Raw genomic sequence first — 18,893 nt, forward strand, 5'->3', positions numbered from 1 at the left:
ATCATTAATGTTTATAATATTATCTTTTACAAGAAGATTATGCTAGAATGACGATATATTCACATCAAGCTATTTATACAAGTAACTCATCGCTAACCCTACATTTTAATATCTTACAATACAAATATTCTTGTATTACATCAATGAACTCGTATAAAATGATATTTATAACAGTTGAAAAATAAAATTAAATAAATATTGGGAGCCATAAGTCCACAACACTTTAAGAATCTACATCGTCAAATCCGGAGATGTGGTTTGGAATCAGGAAGACATAAAGTCTCAAAGAGGTGGGGCATGCGTTGGAGGAAGGTGATATAGGCAGTCCTGACTCATGAGGTGGTTTGGCCCGGTGCATCAGACGAGTGTGCTGGGTGGGTCCCTTACGAACGCCCCTTTATTTAAAATAAAATAAAACTTAAAATTGTTTAAACTAAATTAGAATAAAAAAATAAAAATAATATGAACTAAAAAACAAATTTATTAATATTAAAAACATTACACAAACTAGATAATTAAACCAAACAAACCACATAATTAAAGCTAAACACACCAGATAATTAAACCTAAACAAGACCAGGTAATTAAACTTAAACTATACCAAATAATTAAACAAAAACAAAGCAGATAATTAAACCTAATCATCAAACTCGAACCGTCGGAGTCGGGCATCCAGATGCATAGCAGGTTGCATACAAGGATGGTTTCTCATTAATTGTTAGAACGAGATGTGACCAAATCTTCTATTGTGTGCTTCTGTTATGCCGTCACCTTGAGCCAACATGAAATTGAGGAATGCATGAAATCTGCGAACCTCCGCGAACAGAATATGAAAGCTTGACAAAGTGGCGTACGCAAAGCGACTGGTTTCTCCTATTCGTTGACGGAATCCTTCAAATAAAGGTGCTCTAATTGAAAAGGCTCTTTGTCTATTATCAGAGATGTCAATCCACGAGTTGACTAAAACCATGTCTTCATCATCACTCCAATGTCTTCTTGCCATTTTTTAGGAATCTTTGAAATGAATTATTAGTTGAGAAGTGCACATGTTGATTGATATGCGACTTGATTTATATCAAGAAAAAACTAGTTGTTTCAAAAGTAGTCGTTTTAAAAAGAGTTGTTGTAAGAATTAAATATTCTTTTTTAATACTTTATTTGAGTTTATTAATAAATAAATATAAATAAATATACTACATAACAAAATAATAAAAATAATATACAATAAATAATAAATAAATTATGAATTTTGTTTTTCCGTATTATTTAATATTTTAAAAAGAAATAAATAATATCATTAAGTAAATAAATTATATATATTAGATACAGTTTAAATAAAAGGAAAAGCATGCGAAGTTGATAATGGGGTGGAGGTTTCGAGTGGTTTAGTATCGGAGGAAAAAATGAGGTTTGGAATGATGTAGCATGCTGACGAGGCAAGGCTGAATATTGGACCAGTCTAGCGTTGTGGATGCTTACCTGCACAATTTGGGTTTAGTAATATTGAGTTCAAATTAATTTCAAGTCGAACCCATGACTCGTTTAGCTGGGGGGAGGGGGTGTGTCAGCGTGCGTGTTCGCATGTTGATACCTTTAAGATAATTAAATTATACTTTTTTAATAATGTGTTCCATCTTATAAACTAAATTAAATTGCTTTCGTATTTTATGTCAAAATTCGAAACTTATAATAGAAATTCTAGTTAGATTTATTATTAAAATGTAATTGTTTTATATACATTTTTATGTTTTTGTTACAAATTTGTAATTTTAAAGTACTCATATGAAAAAGTAAAAAAAATTCGGACTAAACGGGTTGTGCTCGTGTCAATCTGCGAATATTTGTGTCGTGTTCGGGGTTTACATGTCTAACAAGGTTTTCAGGTTTGTGTCATGTTCGGGTTTGTGTCAGGTTAGACCCCCAACCCGCAAACACGACATATTTAGTATCCATAGGTAGAGTTTGATTGTTACCAATAAACCAAGTTCTATTTCTTCAATCATGGAAACAATGATATACAAATGGAGAACACAAACAAAGATTAATACATTTTGTTCACAAAACCACACACATGAATTATATATGCTACATCAAACTCTCAATAAGAAAGATGAACAGTCAACCTGAGCAAAGACTCCACACCATCAGCAACAATCTGACCAGCTGGTATCAATGACCGCACCTCAGCGAACCCACAAGCATGCAAAAACTTCCCAGTCCCACCCGTGATCGACAACCGCGACATTGCACTTCCAATATGGTACACTCCAAAGAAGTTTATACTATCTCCATACTCACCACCTTCCATCATGGCTGTAAATGTCATCATCTGTCTACTCCCATCAGCCGAACTAGCAACATAAACTCCCTGTGCTCTTCCTAGCATCTGCGAACCGGACTTTGGGTCGATGGTTAACACGTCGTCAATGACAGTTATGGTCCCAAATCCTAGTCCAAGCCCATCTGGTCCCAAACTGGCTGCTATCTGGTTTTGTGCATTGTTTTGGTTTATGTTTCCTGCGAACTGGGTGCCAACTAAGCCGGTTCCTAGTGGGATACCATTGGCGTTGACGGTTGGGATTTGGCCGTTGGCGTTTGGGATGGCGACCCCACCTTGTGGTGCGCGGAAACCTATGCGTCTAGCGAAGGGGACTTGTCCGCTGTATATGTTTCCTAGTAGACCTGTTACTGGTCTGGCTGTTGGGTTGCTGCCGCCTAGAATGTCGTGCATGTAAAGCTCGAAAACATGAGGTTCGCCTGCTGATGGTTGTGGGTCGACTGCCGTTGTTTTCAAGATGGCGGTTTGCAGGACGATGACGAGGATCGCGACGATCGAAAGGAAAGATTGGTTTGACATTTTGGAAAATGTATGAAAGTTGGTTAAAGATTTGATGCTTGTTGTTATGGATGATTATGAATGTAAGAATTGTGGTGCTTAAATACAAACTAATAAGATGGAGTTGGTTTAATATTTTAATTAAGTAGTAATCTTTGACTTATGTTAATTAATTAATTTGCAAATTCATCTAAACCATTATTTCATTATATTGTAGTGGTTCTAACAAAACCATAGATATATTTATATACATGTATAGATAAAGGTTTAATCATTTGTAACCAACCAGACATATATAAAAGATTTTGATTTTATTCAGGTAAGTAATAAAAATAATATAATTCAACTTATTTGATCGAAACCTCCTAGCTATAAGATCATTCTTATATGAACAACAATATAACCAATAGCGCGATAGGGGATGGATCATGAGAAATCTAGTTTAAATAAGAAAACCAAAAACTAACTAAAAAAGCCAAAAAAACATACCAATTTTTTTTTAAATTTTTATAAAAAAAATCGCAGCTTTTTATGCATGGAAAAAAATTTTCAAAAAAATAAAATAAAAAAAAAGTTTTTTGTTGTATTGCACATGTGCACTATTACAGATATAGTGCACATGTGTAGTGCACATATAATGCACATGTGCAGCACAACAAAAAAAAAAATTTAATTTTCTTTATATATAAAAACTAGCGATTTTTTTATAAAAAATTGTAAAAAAAAATTTGGTATGTTTTTTTAGCTTTTTTTTAGGTTTTTTTAGTTAGTTTTCTAGTTTTCTCATTTATATGTAGTTTTCTCATATGATCCTCTCCCTAGCGCGATAAACTAACTAGAATCTAACATGGCACAAGCATTCAACTACTTCACTCCGAATCTTGCAGCTGCTGTTGTGGCACAGGTTCTTCATGATTCATGATCTTGGGTTCTCTCACAATTGGCGAAATCAATTTCCATACTGCGTTTAATAGTCAACCGTTTGTGAAGGTCAAAATCAACATATTTTGATGTACATTAATCCAAAAGTGTATATATACTTATATACTTATATACTTATATACTTACAGTATAGTGTGGCTGCGAACCATTCGTTAACAATTTTCACCCATGTACTTGCCCACCCGACGTCTATGCTCCATCTATCGTTTCAAAATTTACGCAAAATAAATACTTGTTAAATCTTAATTTGGCAACGGGTTTTTTTTGGATCTTACTTTCGGGTTGAACTATCAAGATTCCAGCTGATAAATAGCATAGCGAAATACATAGCACCCAATGAGAATACCAAGTGGAAAAAACCGTAATTGTAAGGGATATCATCCTCCATTAGATATTCTTGTTTCTTGAGCTGAAGTTAAAAAAAAAAAAAAAAAAAAAAAAAAAAAAAAAAAAAAACTTAATGACACTATGCATAAGGAATCTATCACAAAGTAAGAAAAAAAAAGATATTATGATGTTAAATCAAAAAAAGGAAGAACCTGAAATGTTTGTGAATCAATCCCGGTAGAAAATGTTGCGATAACAATTGCTGAAACCCCAATCAAGAAGCCCTGGATGTGCAAGAATTTAACAAAAATATATAGTCAATATCATAGATTCATTATCTAATGTTTTGAGGTCTAAAATCGAGGGGTGAGCTTAGTTACGAGCACGGTTATCCAATCGACATGCTTGTTATCGTGCTTTTGAGGGCTGCATTTTTCATCGGCAGGCTCACTGTAAAATCCGTAAAAAATTATGTTTGTTAAATAAAGAACCTAAGTAATGTAGTTAGGTTCTTTATTGGGTATATGCAAGTTAACAATATCGACAATTTAAGTACTCTACAGACTACACTAGATGATAACAAACCTTCTTAAAGCGGACCAACATAGGAAAACAACATAAGATGCCATGATCCCTGATGACAAAAGTCCTTTGTTCACCTGTTTCAAGTTTTGTGAAAGTCAGGGGTTGTTCGCTTTCTAAAACGATAGGATCAAATATAAAGTCTCGTAAAAATAAGAAGTCGTAAGAAGGGTATCGAACAGACTCCGATTGACCTCATTCAAGCGGCATTGGAACTGTCTCATCGAACTCTACGATATGAGATTTAGGTTTTCGCTTTTGGATGTTTAGCTTGTAGATTTTAGAATTTTTGTGTAGATCATTGTGTCTTTTCTATATTGGGTCATTGTGTCTTTTTTCCTCGACATTGTGTTATAATTTTCGGCATTCTATTATGGTTTAACGGAGGACATGCATACCTTCGAATGCAAGGATATAGCCATCATGACAAGAAGCAAAACGGCGGTCCATGTGATGAAAAATATGTTGAGAGTGCATGAAAGTTTGGAAGCATACAATGCATACATCACGAGGATCCCACATAAAGACGCCATATAAAACAGTGTGGACATGAATAATCCACAACACGAGCTGCACGACATGAAAAGCGCGTTAAAAGTTTGTAAACTTCGATGATGAGAATCGTCGAATCGAGAATGATAAGAAAAACAAGTGAAAAGTTTAACCTCTGCTTCTTTCTGTCATCGGGCATCCAATAAGCATTCCACCATGCTATGAACTCGATTACACTTATGAGTTGGAGAATGAGAAAAATCCTGGGTCATAGATTTCGGTAAGAACTGATTTCGATGAAAAAGATTAGAGTAAACTTCCGTTTTGCTCCCTGTGGTTTGGTCATTTTAACGGTTTTGCCCCAAACCTTTAAAAATAGCCATTTTACTCCCTGATGTTTTGGTTTTGTTGCCAGTTTGCTCCCTGCGGGGAGCAAAATGGAAAAACAAACAATTTGGATGGAGTTAGAGGCGGGGAGCAAACTGGCAAAAAAACCGAAAAATCAGGGAGTAAAATGGCTATTTTTAAAGGTTTGGAGCAAAACCGTTAAAGTGACCAAACCACAGGGAGCAAAACGGAAGTTTACTCAAAAGATTAAAATCCGCTTTATAGAAATGATTTTTAGAAGATTACCCTGCGCCAACTCGAGCAAGTTCACCTACAAGAAACTTGAAGTTATTAGATCAAGTTGGTTTTTGTTAACTTCTTATAATTTAACTAACTTACCATATAAATGAACAAAATCCGAGGGGATTAAGAACGAAAACACTAGCGCGATCGTCAATATAGCAAACTTTGAGGTCCACCATCCAGAATGCCATGTACTACGAATGTCGAATAACTTTGTTGTTCCGCACGTGGTTAGAAACAACACAAAGAAGAATATCTAGAAATGTTACTTAAGGCTGTCACAACAGGTATATCTAGAAATGCACATACTATATTTTTAACCACTTAATGTAACATATTACTATTTCTTACAAAGATATGCAAATGTATCCATATAATGCGGCATACATTTCATTTTTACTAATTACCATTTAATGCAGCAATTTATTATATTTCTGAAAAATGGTAAGTATTTTGCATTAGATGATTAAAAATAGTATGTTGCTTATGTCAGTAAAAACGGGTCCAATGCGTTTTCTTTTGCTTTGCTAGCAGTGGCGGATCCAGGGGTGTTTTGGGGGTTCCCGGGAACCGCCTCAACTTGGAAAAAATGAAGAAAAAAAAAAACAGTGAAAATTTTGTATGATTTAAAAAAAAAATAGTGAGAATTACTGAAAATCTACCAAAAGGAACCCGATAAAAAAATTCTTGGATCTGCCACTGTTTGCTAGTAATGCTATGAATTACTCAGATTTAGAACTTGTTCTGCTAAAGAAAGATACGAAGCATCCCAAACTCATTCGAAGAACTCCTACCGTTTGAAAACATTCATGGCCCTCGGGTCCACAAGCTTTAAGAACTGCGAAATTACAAAAAAAAAAAAAAAGAAGAAGAAAATTAACGACATTAACCGAAACCGGACCATTGAATGTGGTGATGAATATAGTTTGATCAACTTACTATTGAAGCGAAGGGAGACCTTTTGACCATAGTCGCGCAGAAACCAAGCTACAAGATTTACCAATGAGAAGATAATGCCATACGTATAACGGGCTTTTAATGATTTCTTCTTCCTTATTAAGCATTCTATGCTCCTGTGTTGCATAATTTGCCACTGAACCATCTCATCATTGGTTAGGTTGATGTCTACAAACACATCATCTTCAATCATTTCTCCATGCTCAACCATCCTATATTTGTTTCTCGGTCGAAAAACAAACCAAAGATGAATCAGTGACAGTGATGAATTCGAATTCTCTTAAACTTAGTAGTCTCTCTTAAGGGAAGTGATCAGTGAGGCTCCTTGGATCTCATTAACTTTTCCCTAATTTAATAATTTTTTTATTTAATAATTATTAATTAAATAAACAAGAAAAGGTAGCAAGGATCCAATTTGTCAGGTTTGAGTAATTATTGGGTTAAAAGTCAGCTCAACAACTAAGTCCAAGTAAGTAGATACTGTTATTAGCAGACACTCCATTTCTTGAACACACTATTATTGTTTACAAGCAATCTATTTTCTTGGATTGGATCAATCTTTGCTTTTTAATTGTTATATTTATAGAGTTAAGTTCCTGTGAAAATAAAATAAACGTACGAAACATACGAATTAAAAGAAAGTCAAAAAAAGTGGCGGTGGCATTTTGGTAATTATCAGCAACTTCAAAATTACTCTAGTAGAGTAATTTTGAGCTTCTGTAGAGTAATTTTGTAAAAGTTCATGTAGAGTAATTTTGGTCGTGTAGGGTAATTATCAAAATTACACTAACCCCCCCCCCCTCCCCAAGTAAAAATGCTAACAAAATTACTCTACAAGATATTTTCCAAAATTACTCTACGGAAGTCAAAATTACTCTACTAGAGTAATTTGATAATTACCCTACATTTCCCACAATTACCCTACAGATGCTGTACATGTGTTTCGAGTCAGTAATTGATAATTATCATGTGTTTCGGGTCCAACAATTTAAGAGCAAGCAACAACAGTTATTTCGGGTATGTGTGTTTCGGGTTTGTGTGTTTCGGGTCTCAGCAATTGATAATTACCAGATTGTCACCGTCACTTTTTGCTTTTTCCATCAATTCGTACGTTTCGTACGTTAATTTTGTTTTTATTTGATCTTTTACCTATATTTACAAAAGAAAATAAACCCATGTTATGAAAATCAAAATAAACAAAGCCCATCAAGGAAACAGAAAATAAATTAATAATTCAATAAACCTTGGTGTGAATCAATACTATATGAGCAGGAAAAAGATTTTTTTTAAAGTTGTACTCAAATATATATTACAGCTGTGAAAATGTTATAAAATGGTGTGAAATGTTAGCCACAAGATATTATAAAAATGTTAAGTGAGAAAAGTATACATGTGAAGATGAAGAATGTTGCTTTGAGTGCAGATGAAGCCATCAGTGACAAACCAAATAGAACATGACAAAGGTGGTAGGTCCTAACAGGTTGACCCAATGCTAAATGACGCGTTAAGGACCGTTGTTAGGAGCGTACGGGGCTCAAGAAATTTAATTAAATATGTACTAATCTTATACTAATAATTATCAAATCTCATTGCTCAAATGAAGCTTTTTGGTGGAACTGAATGTGATTGTTACTTGCTTCCTGATGTGCTGTTTTTTGTTGGTTGATAAATGATAAATGGGATGAATTATGCTAATTATTATGGCCTGGTTATATTGTTAGGTGCTGCATGATTGGATTTAGGTTTGTCCTTTTGAATATTAAAATATATTCTAATGTCTATTAACCAATGTGTCTTGTATTACCATAAAAATACCTCCTTTGTGAAAATTAAAAAAAAGGCAAAAGATTAATTAAACTGTTTGTTTCAACGATTAAAACGAGTTACTAGATAAAATTACTACGAAATCTGTGTCGATAGTATATTATAAAAGTGGTGTAGGCTCGAATTCTGGTAAGTGCAAGGTTAAACAAAATTTAAGTGTAAAAAGTTGTTACGAAAGAAAGTATATTGCAAGATTTAAAATGTTTAACACCTACAAATTATTAGACACAATGTAAATAGATTCTAGTATATTTTGTAAATGCATAGTGAGTATGAATACCCCTATGAAAACCTAAACATGTACAACATTCTTTTGATCAATATAATTTTATAATTTACCTCTTTGAGTAGCATTTAAAATTATTTTTTATTTGTTAGAATAAATCTAGTAACCCTTTACCCTTTTTCTTTCCGAGCAAATTGAACATGAGTCATGAATCAACTGAGTATCCATGACCTGATGGTCTAATGATATGGTGGTTTGTTCCCACAAAAGCGGTATGGGTTCAAATCTTTGCAAGTACAAAATTAGACGGTATTTAGATGTAAAAAATTGTTGTAAAGAAAGAGTCATGTGTCGGTGACTTCTAGAATTGAATTAGCCGTTTAAACAAAACAAAACCACACGTTCCTATATTTTATCTTTACCTTGCCCCATAAAACATGCCGACTTCTTGGTGTGGTAGGCAGGAATTACACGTTTTTATACAAGTAAAACTCAACTTTACAACTAAAATTACGATGTCATGACACTGTACTTGTGCAAACCCTGGTTATGCATTTGTTCCAAAAAAATTGAATTTTTAAATTGGGTTTTACGGTCTAGTTTTGACGGTTTTTAGGTTAAACTGTGAGCCAAACATTGGTAACGGTTTTTCTTTAATAGAAACAGAAACCGAATTATAGAAATTTAAAACCAAACCAAGCTAATATGTTACAAATTATCACTTTGGTTTCATGATTTGGGCTCATTACGCCTTAATACAAGTTGTCCCAATAATATGATATTATATAATATTATGATTATATTAATAAGTTTACTATACGACCCCTTAATTTTAATAAAATATATTTTCGTCTTTTAACAAATTTATACTACAACCTCTAAACTTTAATAAAGTTATCGACACCCTTTGCATTCTAAGCTAAAAAGGTTATCAACGACATCTAGATTTCATTTTTTCTTATACAAAGTCACGTATGTTACGCTATCTCTTTTTGTTGCTATATCGGGTGTTGATACTGTATTGATACTATAACAAAACGAACCAATACAACCAAACTATCGTCACAATGCGCGAGGTTAGATTACGAGTTAAATATATATGAAAAAGGTTAACGCAAAGTTTTCAAGAATTCCAGAATGGAAAGCCTGTGCACCAAAATACCTGGACCAAACGCGCTACCCATATCGACAAGCTGCTTCGCAAAATCATGACCAAAGTGTAAGATCTAGACCAAAATAGACCAGGAGGAACGATAGTTTGGAACCAAAGAGTCTGATCGGCGACAAGGAAAGCCGCGAAGTAGCTCAATTTAATTCTCTTTTCAAAAGGGACTACATACCATTAACTGAAATTTCATTAAGATATATATTAGGGGTGTAAACGAGCCGAGTCGAGCCCGAGCTCGGCTCGTTATGTTTTTATGAAGCTCGAGCTCCGCTCGGTTCGAGCCTACTTCTTTGAGCTCGAGCTCGGCTCGCGAGTAAAACCCAAAACTCGAGCTCGGCTCGACTCGGCTCGAGCTATCTCGAGAACAACCTCAAATGAGCTAGAAACTCGGCTCGAGCTCGTTTCAACAGCGATTAAGCGAGCCAAAGCTCGGCTCGAGCTAGGCTCATCAATGTTATCATCATCATTATTATATTATATATATAAAAAACTGAAATTTTTTAGGCTCGTTTGGGCTCGCGAGCCTAAACAAGCTTTGTATTGAGTTGTGCATAAATGAAATGAACCATGTTTGTAAAAAGATATTAAGCAACAATGCAATAATATAATGATCAAGAATTGTTCATAGAACTTTACTTCAATAAATGTCCGCACGCTAATCAAGTTGCTCATAAGCCAAATGCCAGTAGAAAAAAAAAAAAAAAAAAAAAAAAAAAAACCCCTTACCTCTCAAATTAAAATCACACGAGCCAGCCTTTCGTGTGTTTATTTTGTCAGTAGAATGTATGTCAATCAGTCGCGGGATCACATGGCAGATCAAAAGCCCATGCCACCCATTCCCCCGCCCATGCCGCCCATTCCACCACCCATTCCTGGAGCCGCTTCACTAGCCGGTTGAGGGAGTTCAACCACAATAGCTTCGGTGGTGGTCATCAAAGAGGACACACTAGTACACACAAACAGGAATCAGATATAACATGATCAAATCCAACCTAACCCAACCCAACCATGGTTAGTTAAACTAACCTTGCTGCATCAACTAAGGCTGTTCTAATCACTTTCAACGGGTCAATGATACCGTTTTTCACCATGTCCACATATTCACCTGCATACGAAGACAGTTCATAAATATTTCCCCATTCCTAAAAGAATTAATTATAAACGATAATTCAAATTTACAAAAAGAAAAAAGAAAAACGTATGATCAAACCTTTAGCTGCATCATACCCAAGATCCGGGTCATCCTGCTCTAATAGCTTACCAACCACAACCGAACCTTCCACTCCGGCATTAGAAGCAATTGTATGAACTGGCATCTGCGAATAGTAAAAACATGCAATTTTTTATCTTATTTACCATATAACCAAGTTAACATTTGTTTGGTATTAAAATAAAATATAAGTTGCGAATAAGGTGGCCATTTCAAGCCATTTACTTAATAAAGTGATAATTTCGGTTGTGTTTTAAATTCAAAAAAGTTAGCTAAAAGCGTAGTGTGTCCTGATAGACAGGTTAAAAGTCGCCCGATTTAATACATATTGCCTCGTATATTATTTCATTCAAAGATATTGATTATTACTATATATTTGTAACATATTGTTTCTGTAAGAATAATCACCACATCCACTTTTAGATTAATTTCATATGCATCCTTCTAAAAGTTCAAAATTCCATAATAAATCCTTCTAAATTTTATAATATCGTATTTACACTTTCAAAACTTAATGTATAATATTTATTCACTGGTTAATAAATAAAATCATTAACTTATAGCCTGTGTTTAAAAAAGCGAGCTTTAAGCGTGAAGCGCTGGAAACATCGCTTTTTTTGGTCTGAAGCGTTACATTACGTGAAGCGCTGTGAAGCGAGCTTTAAGCGCGAAGCGATGATGGTTTGAAGCGACGCTTCAGCCCACCAGGTCACATTTGGGCCATTTTTTAAGCCCAACAGTCTTTAAATAGGGTTAAATGAGGCCTGTTTCTTTACCCTAAGTGTGTTTCGACTTTAATTTATGTTTTAACTATGTTTTTTATGTGTTAAGTGTGTTTTTTAATCATGTTATTGTGTTTGTTATTGATTAACAAGTAGAATAGGTCATATTGATGTGTACAATATTTTTATTTTATTTTTTAATTTTGAGCGCTTCGTATACGTGAAGCTCTCGCTTCGCGCTTGAAGCTTCGCTTAAAGCTTTTGGAACCAAAACGCTTCGGAGCGCTTCGCGTTTTTTTAAACCAAGCTTATAGCACTCAAATTCAATGAGTTAATGAACAAGAAAACAAGTTATTACTAAGATTCATCTCAACGCATAATGTTTCTTAATTTATGCAATGAAACAAACTATTATAAGTATGATTCTTTTTTTTTTGTGTGTTCTGAATATATTAATACGATATTAAGAAATTTAGAAAGTCGTGTATGAAACTTTGAATATTGCCCCATATTTTTTATTCTTGTAAATATGCAAAAACGTGTTTATGGGTCAACCGAATATGAGGCCTGTCACATTTTGACATAAGCTAGCGAGTGTTCTGACCTTTAGTGCATTTTGAATAATCTGAACGCCAATTTTCTGATCAAAATTGGCTGTTTGCAGCTTATCCAATTCTTTAGATGCATACAGAAGAGCAACGCCACCACCTGCATATAAATGGAATCATTATATTCGTATTATTTCTTTAAAGACTAATTCAGGGAAGCAAATGTTAACCAATTTACCTGGAACAATTCCTTCCTCGACAGCCGCTTTTGTTGCATTTAAAGCGTCTGTAACTCTATCTTTCTTTTCACCTACTTCAGTGTCACTAGCTCCCCCAATCTGTATTTTTCAAAACATTCATCATCTAATCATAAACACAGGCCCTTTCTAATCATAAAGCGAATATAAACTTAAAAAAATAACAGACCTTAAGTACAGCAACACCACCAGAAAGCTTGGCTAACCTTTCTTGCAATTTCTCTTTATCATAATCAGACGTGCTAGACTCGACTGCTGATCTTATCTATCAAAAAATAATAATAAAAGTTACAATTTTTATAACTTTCTTACGAATATTTCCTATACATACATTTACCAAATGGGGGAATAGTGCCAGGCATTTCCTATACATACATTTACCAAATGGGGGAATAGTGCCAGGCGGCACTCCCCCATTAGACCAACCAATTTACTATATTATATCCATTTTAAATTACGTTTTTCCTCCTGATTAAAATTATCGTTTTGCCCCCAGCTCAAAATAAAATTACGCTTTTGTCCCCATCTCAAAATTACGATTTTGCCCTTGATTCAAAATTACGATTTTGCATGGCACTCCCCTATTGGACCAACCAGTTTATAATTTTATATCCATTTTAAAATTACGTTTTTGCCCCTTTTTAAAATTATGGTTATGCCCCTAGCTCAAAATAAAATTACGCTTTTGTCCCCAGCTCAAAATTACGCTTTTTCCCTCGATTCAAAATAAAATTGTGGTTTTGCCCTCAGCTCAGAATTACCTTTTCGCCCCCAGTTCAAAATAAAATTTTGTTTTTGCCCCCAGCTAAAAATTACGATTTTGCCCTCTGTTAAAAAATGTGATTTTTCCCCGTTTAAAAAATTATGATTTCACACTCAGTTTAAAATTACGTTTTTTCCGGAGTTCAATATAAAATTATGCTTTTGCCCCCAACTCAAAATTACAATTTTGCCCTCGGTTCAAAATAAAATTGTGATTTTGCCTCCAGCTTAAAATTACGATTGTGTCCTTAGTTCAAATTTATATTACGCTGTTACCCCAAGTTCAAAATTACGAATTTGCCCCAGTGAAAATTTACAATTTTACCCCTGGTTCAAATTTACAGTACTACCATCACTTTAGCTTTTGGCAAATTACGATTTTACCCCAGTAAAAAAATACAACTTTCCCTCAGTTAAAAATTACAATATTGCCATTGTTTTAGTTTTTTTTTAATCAAAACTATAAAAGTGTTTTGTTTTAATTGGTTGACTCGATTTAATTGTTTTTCGTGTCAATGAGCTGCCTAACACTCGCTCATTATTCGACCATCGCCCCGCAACGCGGGCGGGGTATTAACTAGTATTTTACAAAATCATTTTAACAGAAATGCACCTGTTCACATCGTTCTTCAATAGACTTTTTATCACCAGCACCATCAAGCACGACAGTGTCATCTTTCGATACAGTCACCTACGACATTAATGACACGAATTATATACCCGCTTTAAAATATCACCTAACTGTTATTAATGCTTGAAGTGATGTAACAAACCTTTTTACAAGAGCCAAGCATTTCTGGCTCTAGATTGTCGAGATTCATACCGAGTTCTTCGGTTATAAGCTGCAGGTAAATGCAATGCACATTATAACGGAATAATCGTGTTGATACATTACTCAACTCGCTCATTTTGCCACCTGTACACATAGGGCTGCAAACGAACCGAACGAACACGAACAAGACATTGTCCGTGTTTGTTTGTTAGAAAATATATGTGTTTGCGAACCGTTCACGGACACTTATCGAACGAGATTTTATGTTCGTGTTTGTTTGTTAAGGAAATGAACTTGTTCGTGTTTGTTTGTTAATTTTAGAAAACGCACAAAAAGAAACGTTGACGAACACAAATGAGCACAAACTAATGTTCATGAACACAAATGGAAAAAAACGAACACAAATAATCGTCCATAAACAAAATATATAATACACAGACACTTATTAAATATTTAATTTGTCGGAATTTTGAAGTATTTAAATAAATATAAAAACTAAAAACACTAATGATCTATCGAACACAAACGAACACGTTACCAAACGTTCACGAACCTAAACGAACGAACGCGACCTCTGTTCATGTTTGTTCGTTTAACTAAACGAACGAAATTTCTTGTTCGTGTTCGTTTGTTTAATAAACGAACAAACACAAACGAACTTCCCGCCGAACGGTTCACAAACTGTTCGCCAAACGTTTGGTTCGTTTACAGCCCTATGTACACATAATGTCGTATTTCATGTATACGACGTCAAAACTCACCTGACCACCAGTAAGAGTGGCAAGATCTTGCATGTTCGCCTTTCTGTTCTCACCAAAACCAGGTGCTTTTATAGCACAAACCTATAAAAGCCAGTCGGTTACATACGCTAAAAACAATAGTTATTTAAGATCAAGAGATAAATAAGAGTAAACTGCCATTTTGGTCCCTGAGGTTTGGTCACTTTTGCCACTTTAGTCCAAAACTCAAACTTTTTGCATCTGGGTCCCTGTGGTTTCAGTTTTATTGCCATTTTGGTCCAAAAATGAAATCAGGTCATATTTGTCTTATAAAATCCTGCAATTTTGTCATTTTCCTCAGGGGCAAATCAGGTCATATTTGTCTTATAAAATAAGTAATTTATTTATAAAAAAGAAATGATCATTTTGCCCCTGCGGAAAAAGGACAAAATAACAGGATTTTATAAGACAAATATGACGTGATTTCATTTTTGGACCAAAATGGCAATAAAACTGAAACCACAGGGACCCAGATGCAAAAAGTTTGAGTTTTGGACTAAAGTGGCAAAAGTGACTAAACCACAGGGACCAAAATGGCAGTTTACTCGATAAATAATTTGAAACTTATGATAAGAATAAATACCTTGACTCCAGCACGAAGCTTGTTAAGAACTAAGGTAGCCAATGCATCACTTTCCACATCTTCAGCGACTATTAACAGCGGCCTTTGTTTCTGAACAAGAGTGACAATACAATAATTAAACCGAAGACGAAACAATTAGTGAATTAGGTTATGCAGATTTGAAAATAATACTACCTTCAGTGCCAACTCTAACACTTTGATAACCGAATTAATGTTCGAAATCTTCTTCTCGTATATTAGAACAAGAGGGTCGTCTAGTTCCTGTAAAACATCAATGAACGTACGTATTTAAATAGATAAATATAATAAAATATATATACTTATATGCTAACAAAGTAATAAATAATCACATGAACTTACACATTTCTGATTTTTTTGGTTTGTAATGAAATGAGGCGATATGTAGCCCCTGTCCAACTTCATTCCCTCGACAACTTCTAGTTCATTATACAACGTCTTCCCGTCCTACATCGATTCAAAAAACATTTAATTAAACAATCTGATGTTAATTAAAACAAAACAAATTCCTAATAGTCAGTGGCGAAGTATAGAAGGGGCAGGGAGGTGCGCCCGACCCCCCGAACTTTTCGCTCAGTAGTGTTATATATGTAGTTTTCGTATAGAAATTTTTGGGTGTATACGTTTTCGACCCCCCGGTTCTATAGAATTTTTTGGTATATACGTTTTCGACTCCCCCGTCATTCGGGTCAAGCTTCGCCACTGCTAATAGTGAAGGTTAAGGAGTAACTAATGCAACTTACTTGAATTGTGATGACGCCCTCTTTCCCAACTCTCTCCATAGCTTTAGCTATCAGTTCACCGATTTCACGTTCTCCGTTTGCCGAAATCGTACCCACCTGTGTGATTTCCTCAGACGTGCTTATCATACGGGCCCTACTCTTCAAGTTTGTTACAACCGCATCAACCGCCATGGAAATACCCCGTCTGAGGTCCATTGCATTCATACCAGCCGCAACCGATTTGCACCCTTCCGCGAATATCGCACGTGTAAGGACCGTTGCACAAGTCGTACCTGAAACATAAACCATTAATACGATTTTGACAAACTAATAATAACAGCACATGAATTATGTTAGGAAGTGAATATTACCATCACCGGCAACATCGTTTGTAGCATTAGCAACTTGTTTCACAAGACTTGCACCAACGTTCTTGACTTTATCGTTAAATTCGATGCTTTTGGCAACGGTTACACCGTCTTTTGTTACTTTCGGTGCTCCGTAACTTTGTTCAATCACCACATTACGCCCCTATATACAGTGACTAATTAGCATACTAGTTCTAATCTCTAAGAACATTGAATTTCAAATATAAAAATAAAAACACAGATTTAGAGGAATAATAATAATAATAATAATAATAATATGTTATAAAGTAAGTAGTACCTTTGGGCCCATAGTGACTCTAACAGCATCAGCAAGCTCTTCAACGCCTCTAAGCATTAAAGCCCTAGCATCAACTCCAAATTTGATGTCTTTAGCTGCGTAATTTCTGCTCCAATTCAATTTACTTCTAATCTGTTGAGTTCTGTTGCTAGCAATCCTGAAAATCACAAGAACAAATGGGAAAGTAATTAGATGAAATTGTTTGAAGAAAAAACTAAATCTTGATTGACAATTGGTGAGATGAAAGATGACCTGGATTTAGAAGCAAGATTGAGTGCGAATCGATACATGATTGCTCAAGATTTTTGGAGAAGAAGAAGAAGTAGCGAATAGGGTTTTAGAGATGAGATGGTGAGGGTTTAAGTTTTCCCCTTCTCCAAGTATTTTCTTTTCTATTTATATAAATATAAAAAAACAAATAAAAGGATATTAAATATAAACATTGCTCACTCTATAAAATAACTAAGTCTATAACTTTTAATTAAGGTTAAAAATTATGTCGTGGGAGTTGTTTTGATAGCATAAGTGTGTTGAATTGTTAAGAAGTGTGATTGGGTGACTAGTTGGTAGTGGAAGAGAGATGGTGGTGGGTTGAGGAAGTGATGCATGAGTGGTTGACTGAGGGTAATGAACATATGTGAATAGGTAAACGGGTAAAATTTTCATTCAGCGTCATATTAAAACTTAAAACTTAATGGGTAAGAGACTTATTGACATTTAGGGGCGGACCTACTTGAGCCCGTGGGTGGGCGGCCGCACCCCTTGGAAAAAAAAATAGTGTTATTTTTCGCTAAAAATCCCGACCACACCCCTTGGAAAAATTCGACCGCACTCCTTGGAAAATTCTGACCACACCCCTTAGAAAAAAAAAGTTAGGAATTTATATAAAAAAAAATTGTGAACACGGATTTAAACCCGACCCAGTTATGTAAACAAGTTAGCCCACTAATCTCTTTAAATAAAACTTGTATTCCTATAACCCAACATCAAGCCCAATTGAATAAGTTTATGATAAAACCCAACCCAAATAACAAAATCAATTAACAAAACATAACCCAATTACCCAAATAAACCCAATCGGCCAATCGACCTTTCATCTCTCACGCCCTCCCCTCTCTGCTGCAACGACCAAGAAATAGAAGAAGGATCAACCTGTCAATCGATCAGCCACAAATCTCACCGAGTCGCCGTAGACATAGTGCAACTAGCCGACTAGGTACCACTCCTTGATTTTATTCTTCAAGAGTTTTGATAAGGTTTTTGATAGGGTTGTTGAATGTTGATAAGGTTGCTGTTGTAAAGTTACGACAAATGACAGTTGTAGGAAATTAGGAAAATAGATTTATAGGGTTCATTTTATTATTAAATATTATAAAGAAGTTACTGGATTGTTGATTAAATATTAAAAAAAGGTTGCTGTTGATTTATAGGTTCAACTTGATTTCATTATTAAATGTTAAATTTAATAGAGAAAGACTTGCTTAAGAAAGTACTTTTAGATGATGTTTTGGATAGATTTCAAAAACTGAAAACTCGTAGGGCGATTTTTAAATATGTTTGTAACAATATTTGACGTGTTTTTGATGATTATATAAATTTAAGTTTGATGTTCTTTTTTTACATGACCCGACCTGACCCGAACCAGTTTTTTTATGTATATATCTAGACGCCTAAAATTTTAAAAAAATTTCTGCACCCCCATTAAAAAATTCCTGGGTCCGCCACTGTTGACATTGACTGATTCAGATGTGTTCTGTTAGTGATACACTTAATTACAAGTCCAAGAACCGGTTTTCCCAGGCGTCCGGATCAACCTCACATAGATCACTATTCTTCTTCACCGAATACAAAAAATCGATGGTGTTTGAAT

The 18,893-nt window shown here is 34.7% G+C and overlaps 3 protein-coding genes across 3 annotated transcripts; all 3 read right to left on the reverse strand.

The window, feature by feature from the left end:
- Positions 1-1,966: 1,966 nt before the first annotated feature.
- Positions 1,967-3,230, reverse strand: LOC110927361 (dirigent protein 18). Its single transcript, XM_022171038.2, has one exon. The coding sequence runs from the start codon at positions 2,855-2,857 to the stop codon at positions 2,099-2,101; it is 759 nt and encodes a 252-aa protein (XP_022026730.1). The 5' UTR covers positions 2,858-3,230; the 3' UTR covers positions 1,967-2,098.
- A 346-nt stretch (positions 3,231-3,576) lies between these two features.
- Positions 3,577-7,035, reverse strand: LOC110908119 (probable serine incorporator). The gene is made up of 12 exons (XM_022153029.2): positions 6,749-7,035; positions 6,571-6,647; positions 5,906-6,065; positions 5,813-5,837; positions 5,353-5,442; positions 5,086-5,257; positions 4,691-4,764; positions 4,486-4,555; positions 4,318-4,389; positions 4,054-4,187; positions 3,905-3,978; positions 3,577-3,797 (listed from the first exon to the last, which is right to left on the reverse strand). The coding sequence occupies exons 1-12, from the start codon at positions 6,975-6,977 to the stop codon at positions 3,706-3,708; spliced, it is 1,269 nt and encodes a 422-aa protein (XP_022008721.1). The 5' UTR covers positions 6,978-7,035; the 3' UTR covers positions 3,577-3,705.
- A 3,519-nt stretch (positions 7,036-10,554) lies between these two features.
- LOC110927360 (chaperonin CPN60-2, mitochondrial) lies at positions 10,555-17,434 on the reverse strand. Its single transcript, XM_022171037.2, has 16 exons — positions 17,276-17,434; positions 17,024-17,180; positions 16,729-16,888; positions 16,379-16,650; positions 15,978-16,082; positions 15,792-15,878; positions 15,618-15,707; positions 15,017-15,097; positions 14,257-14,325; positions 14,097-14,174; positions 12,891-12,986; positions 12,703-12,802; positions 12,521-12,624; positions 11,195-11,300; positions 11,011-11,089; positions 10,555-10,930 (listed from the first exon to the last, which is right to left on the reverse strand). Exons 1-16 carry the CDS (start codon positions 17,311-17,313, stop codon positions 10,801-10,803), a joined length of 1,752 nt encoding a protein of 583 aa, XP_022026729.1. The 5' UTR covers positions 17,314-17,434; the 3' UTR covers positions 10,555-10,800.
- Between the last annotated feature and the right edge of the window lie 1,459 nt (positions 17,435-18,893).

Source organism: Helianthus annuus, chromosome 2 (assembly GCF_002127325.2).
Source record: "Helianthus annuus cultivar XRQ/B chromosome 2, HanXRQr2.0-SUNRISE, whole genome shotgun sequence".
Taxonomy (NCBI): Eukaryota; Viridiplantae; Streptophyta; class Magnoliopsida; order Asterales; family Asteraceae; genus Helianthus; species Helianthus annuus.

What these genes read in the sequence shown, in the direction of transcription:
- LOC110927361 (XM_022171038.2), bottom strand. Translation starts at nt 2,857, where the DNA reads ATGTCAAACCAATCTTTCCTTTCGATCGTCGCGATCCTCGTCATCGTC.
- LOC110908119 (XM_022153029.2), bottom strand. Translation starts at nt 6,977, where the DNA reads ATGGTTGAGCATGGAGAAATGATTGAAGATGATGTGTTTGTAGACATC. An exon ending in GGTCTCCCTTCGCTTCAATA is followed by an intron (nt 6,648 to 6,748) that starts GTAAGTTGATCA and finishes GTAATTTCGCAG; the next exon opens with TTCTTAAAGCTTGTGGACCC. An exon ending in GGATTTTGTTCATTTATATG is followed by an intron (nt 5,838 to 5,905) that starts GTAAGTTAGTTA and finishes AGTTTCTTGTAG; the next exon opens with GTGAACTTGCTCGAGTTGGC.
- LOC110927360 (XM_022171037.2), bottom strand. Translation starts at nt 17,313, where the DNA reads ATGTATCGATTCGCACTCAATCTTGCTTCTAAATCCAG. An exon ending in AATCTTGCTTCTAAATCCAG is followed by an intron (nt 17,181 to 17,275) that starts GTCATCTTTCAT and finishes TGTGATTTTCAG; the next exon opens with GATTGCTAGCAACAGAACTC. An exon ending in TGGGTATGATGCAGCTAAAG is followed by an intron (nt 11,090 to 11,194) that starts GTTTGATCATAC and finishes CTTCGTATGCAG; the next exon opens with GTGAATATGTGGACATGGTG.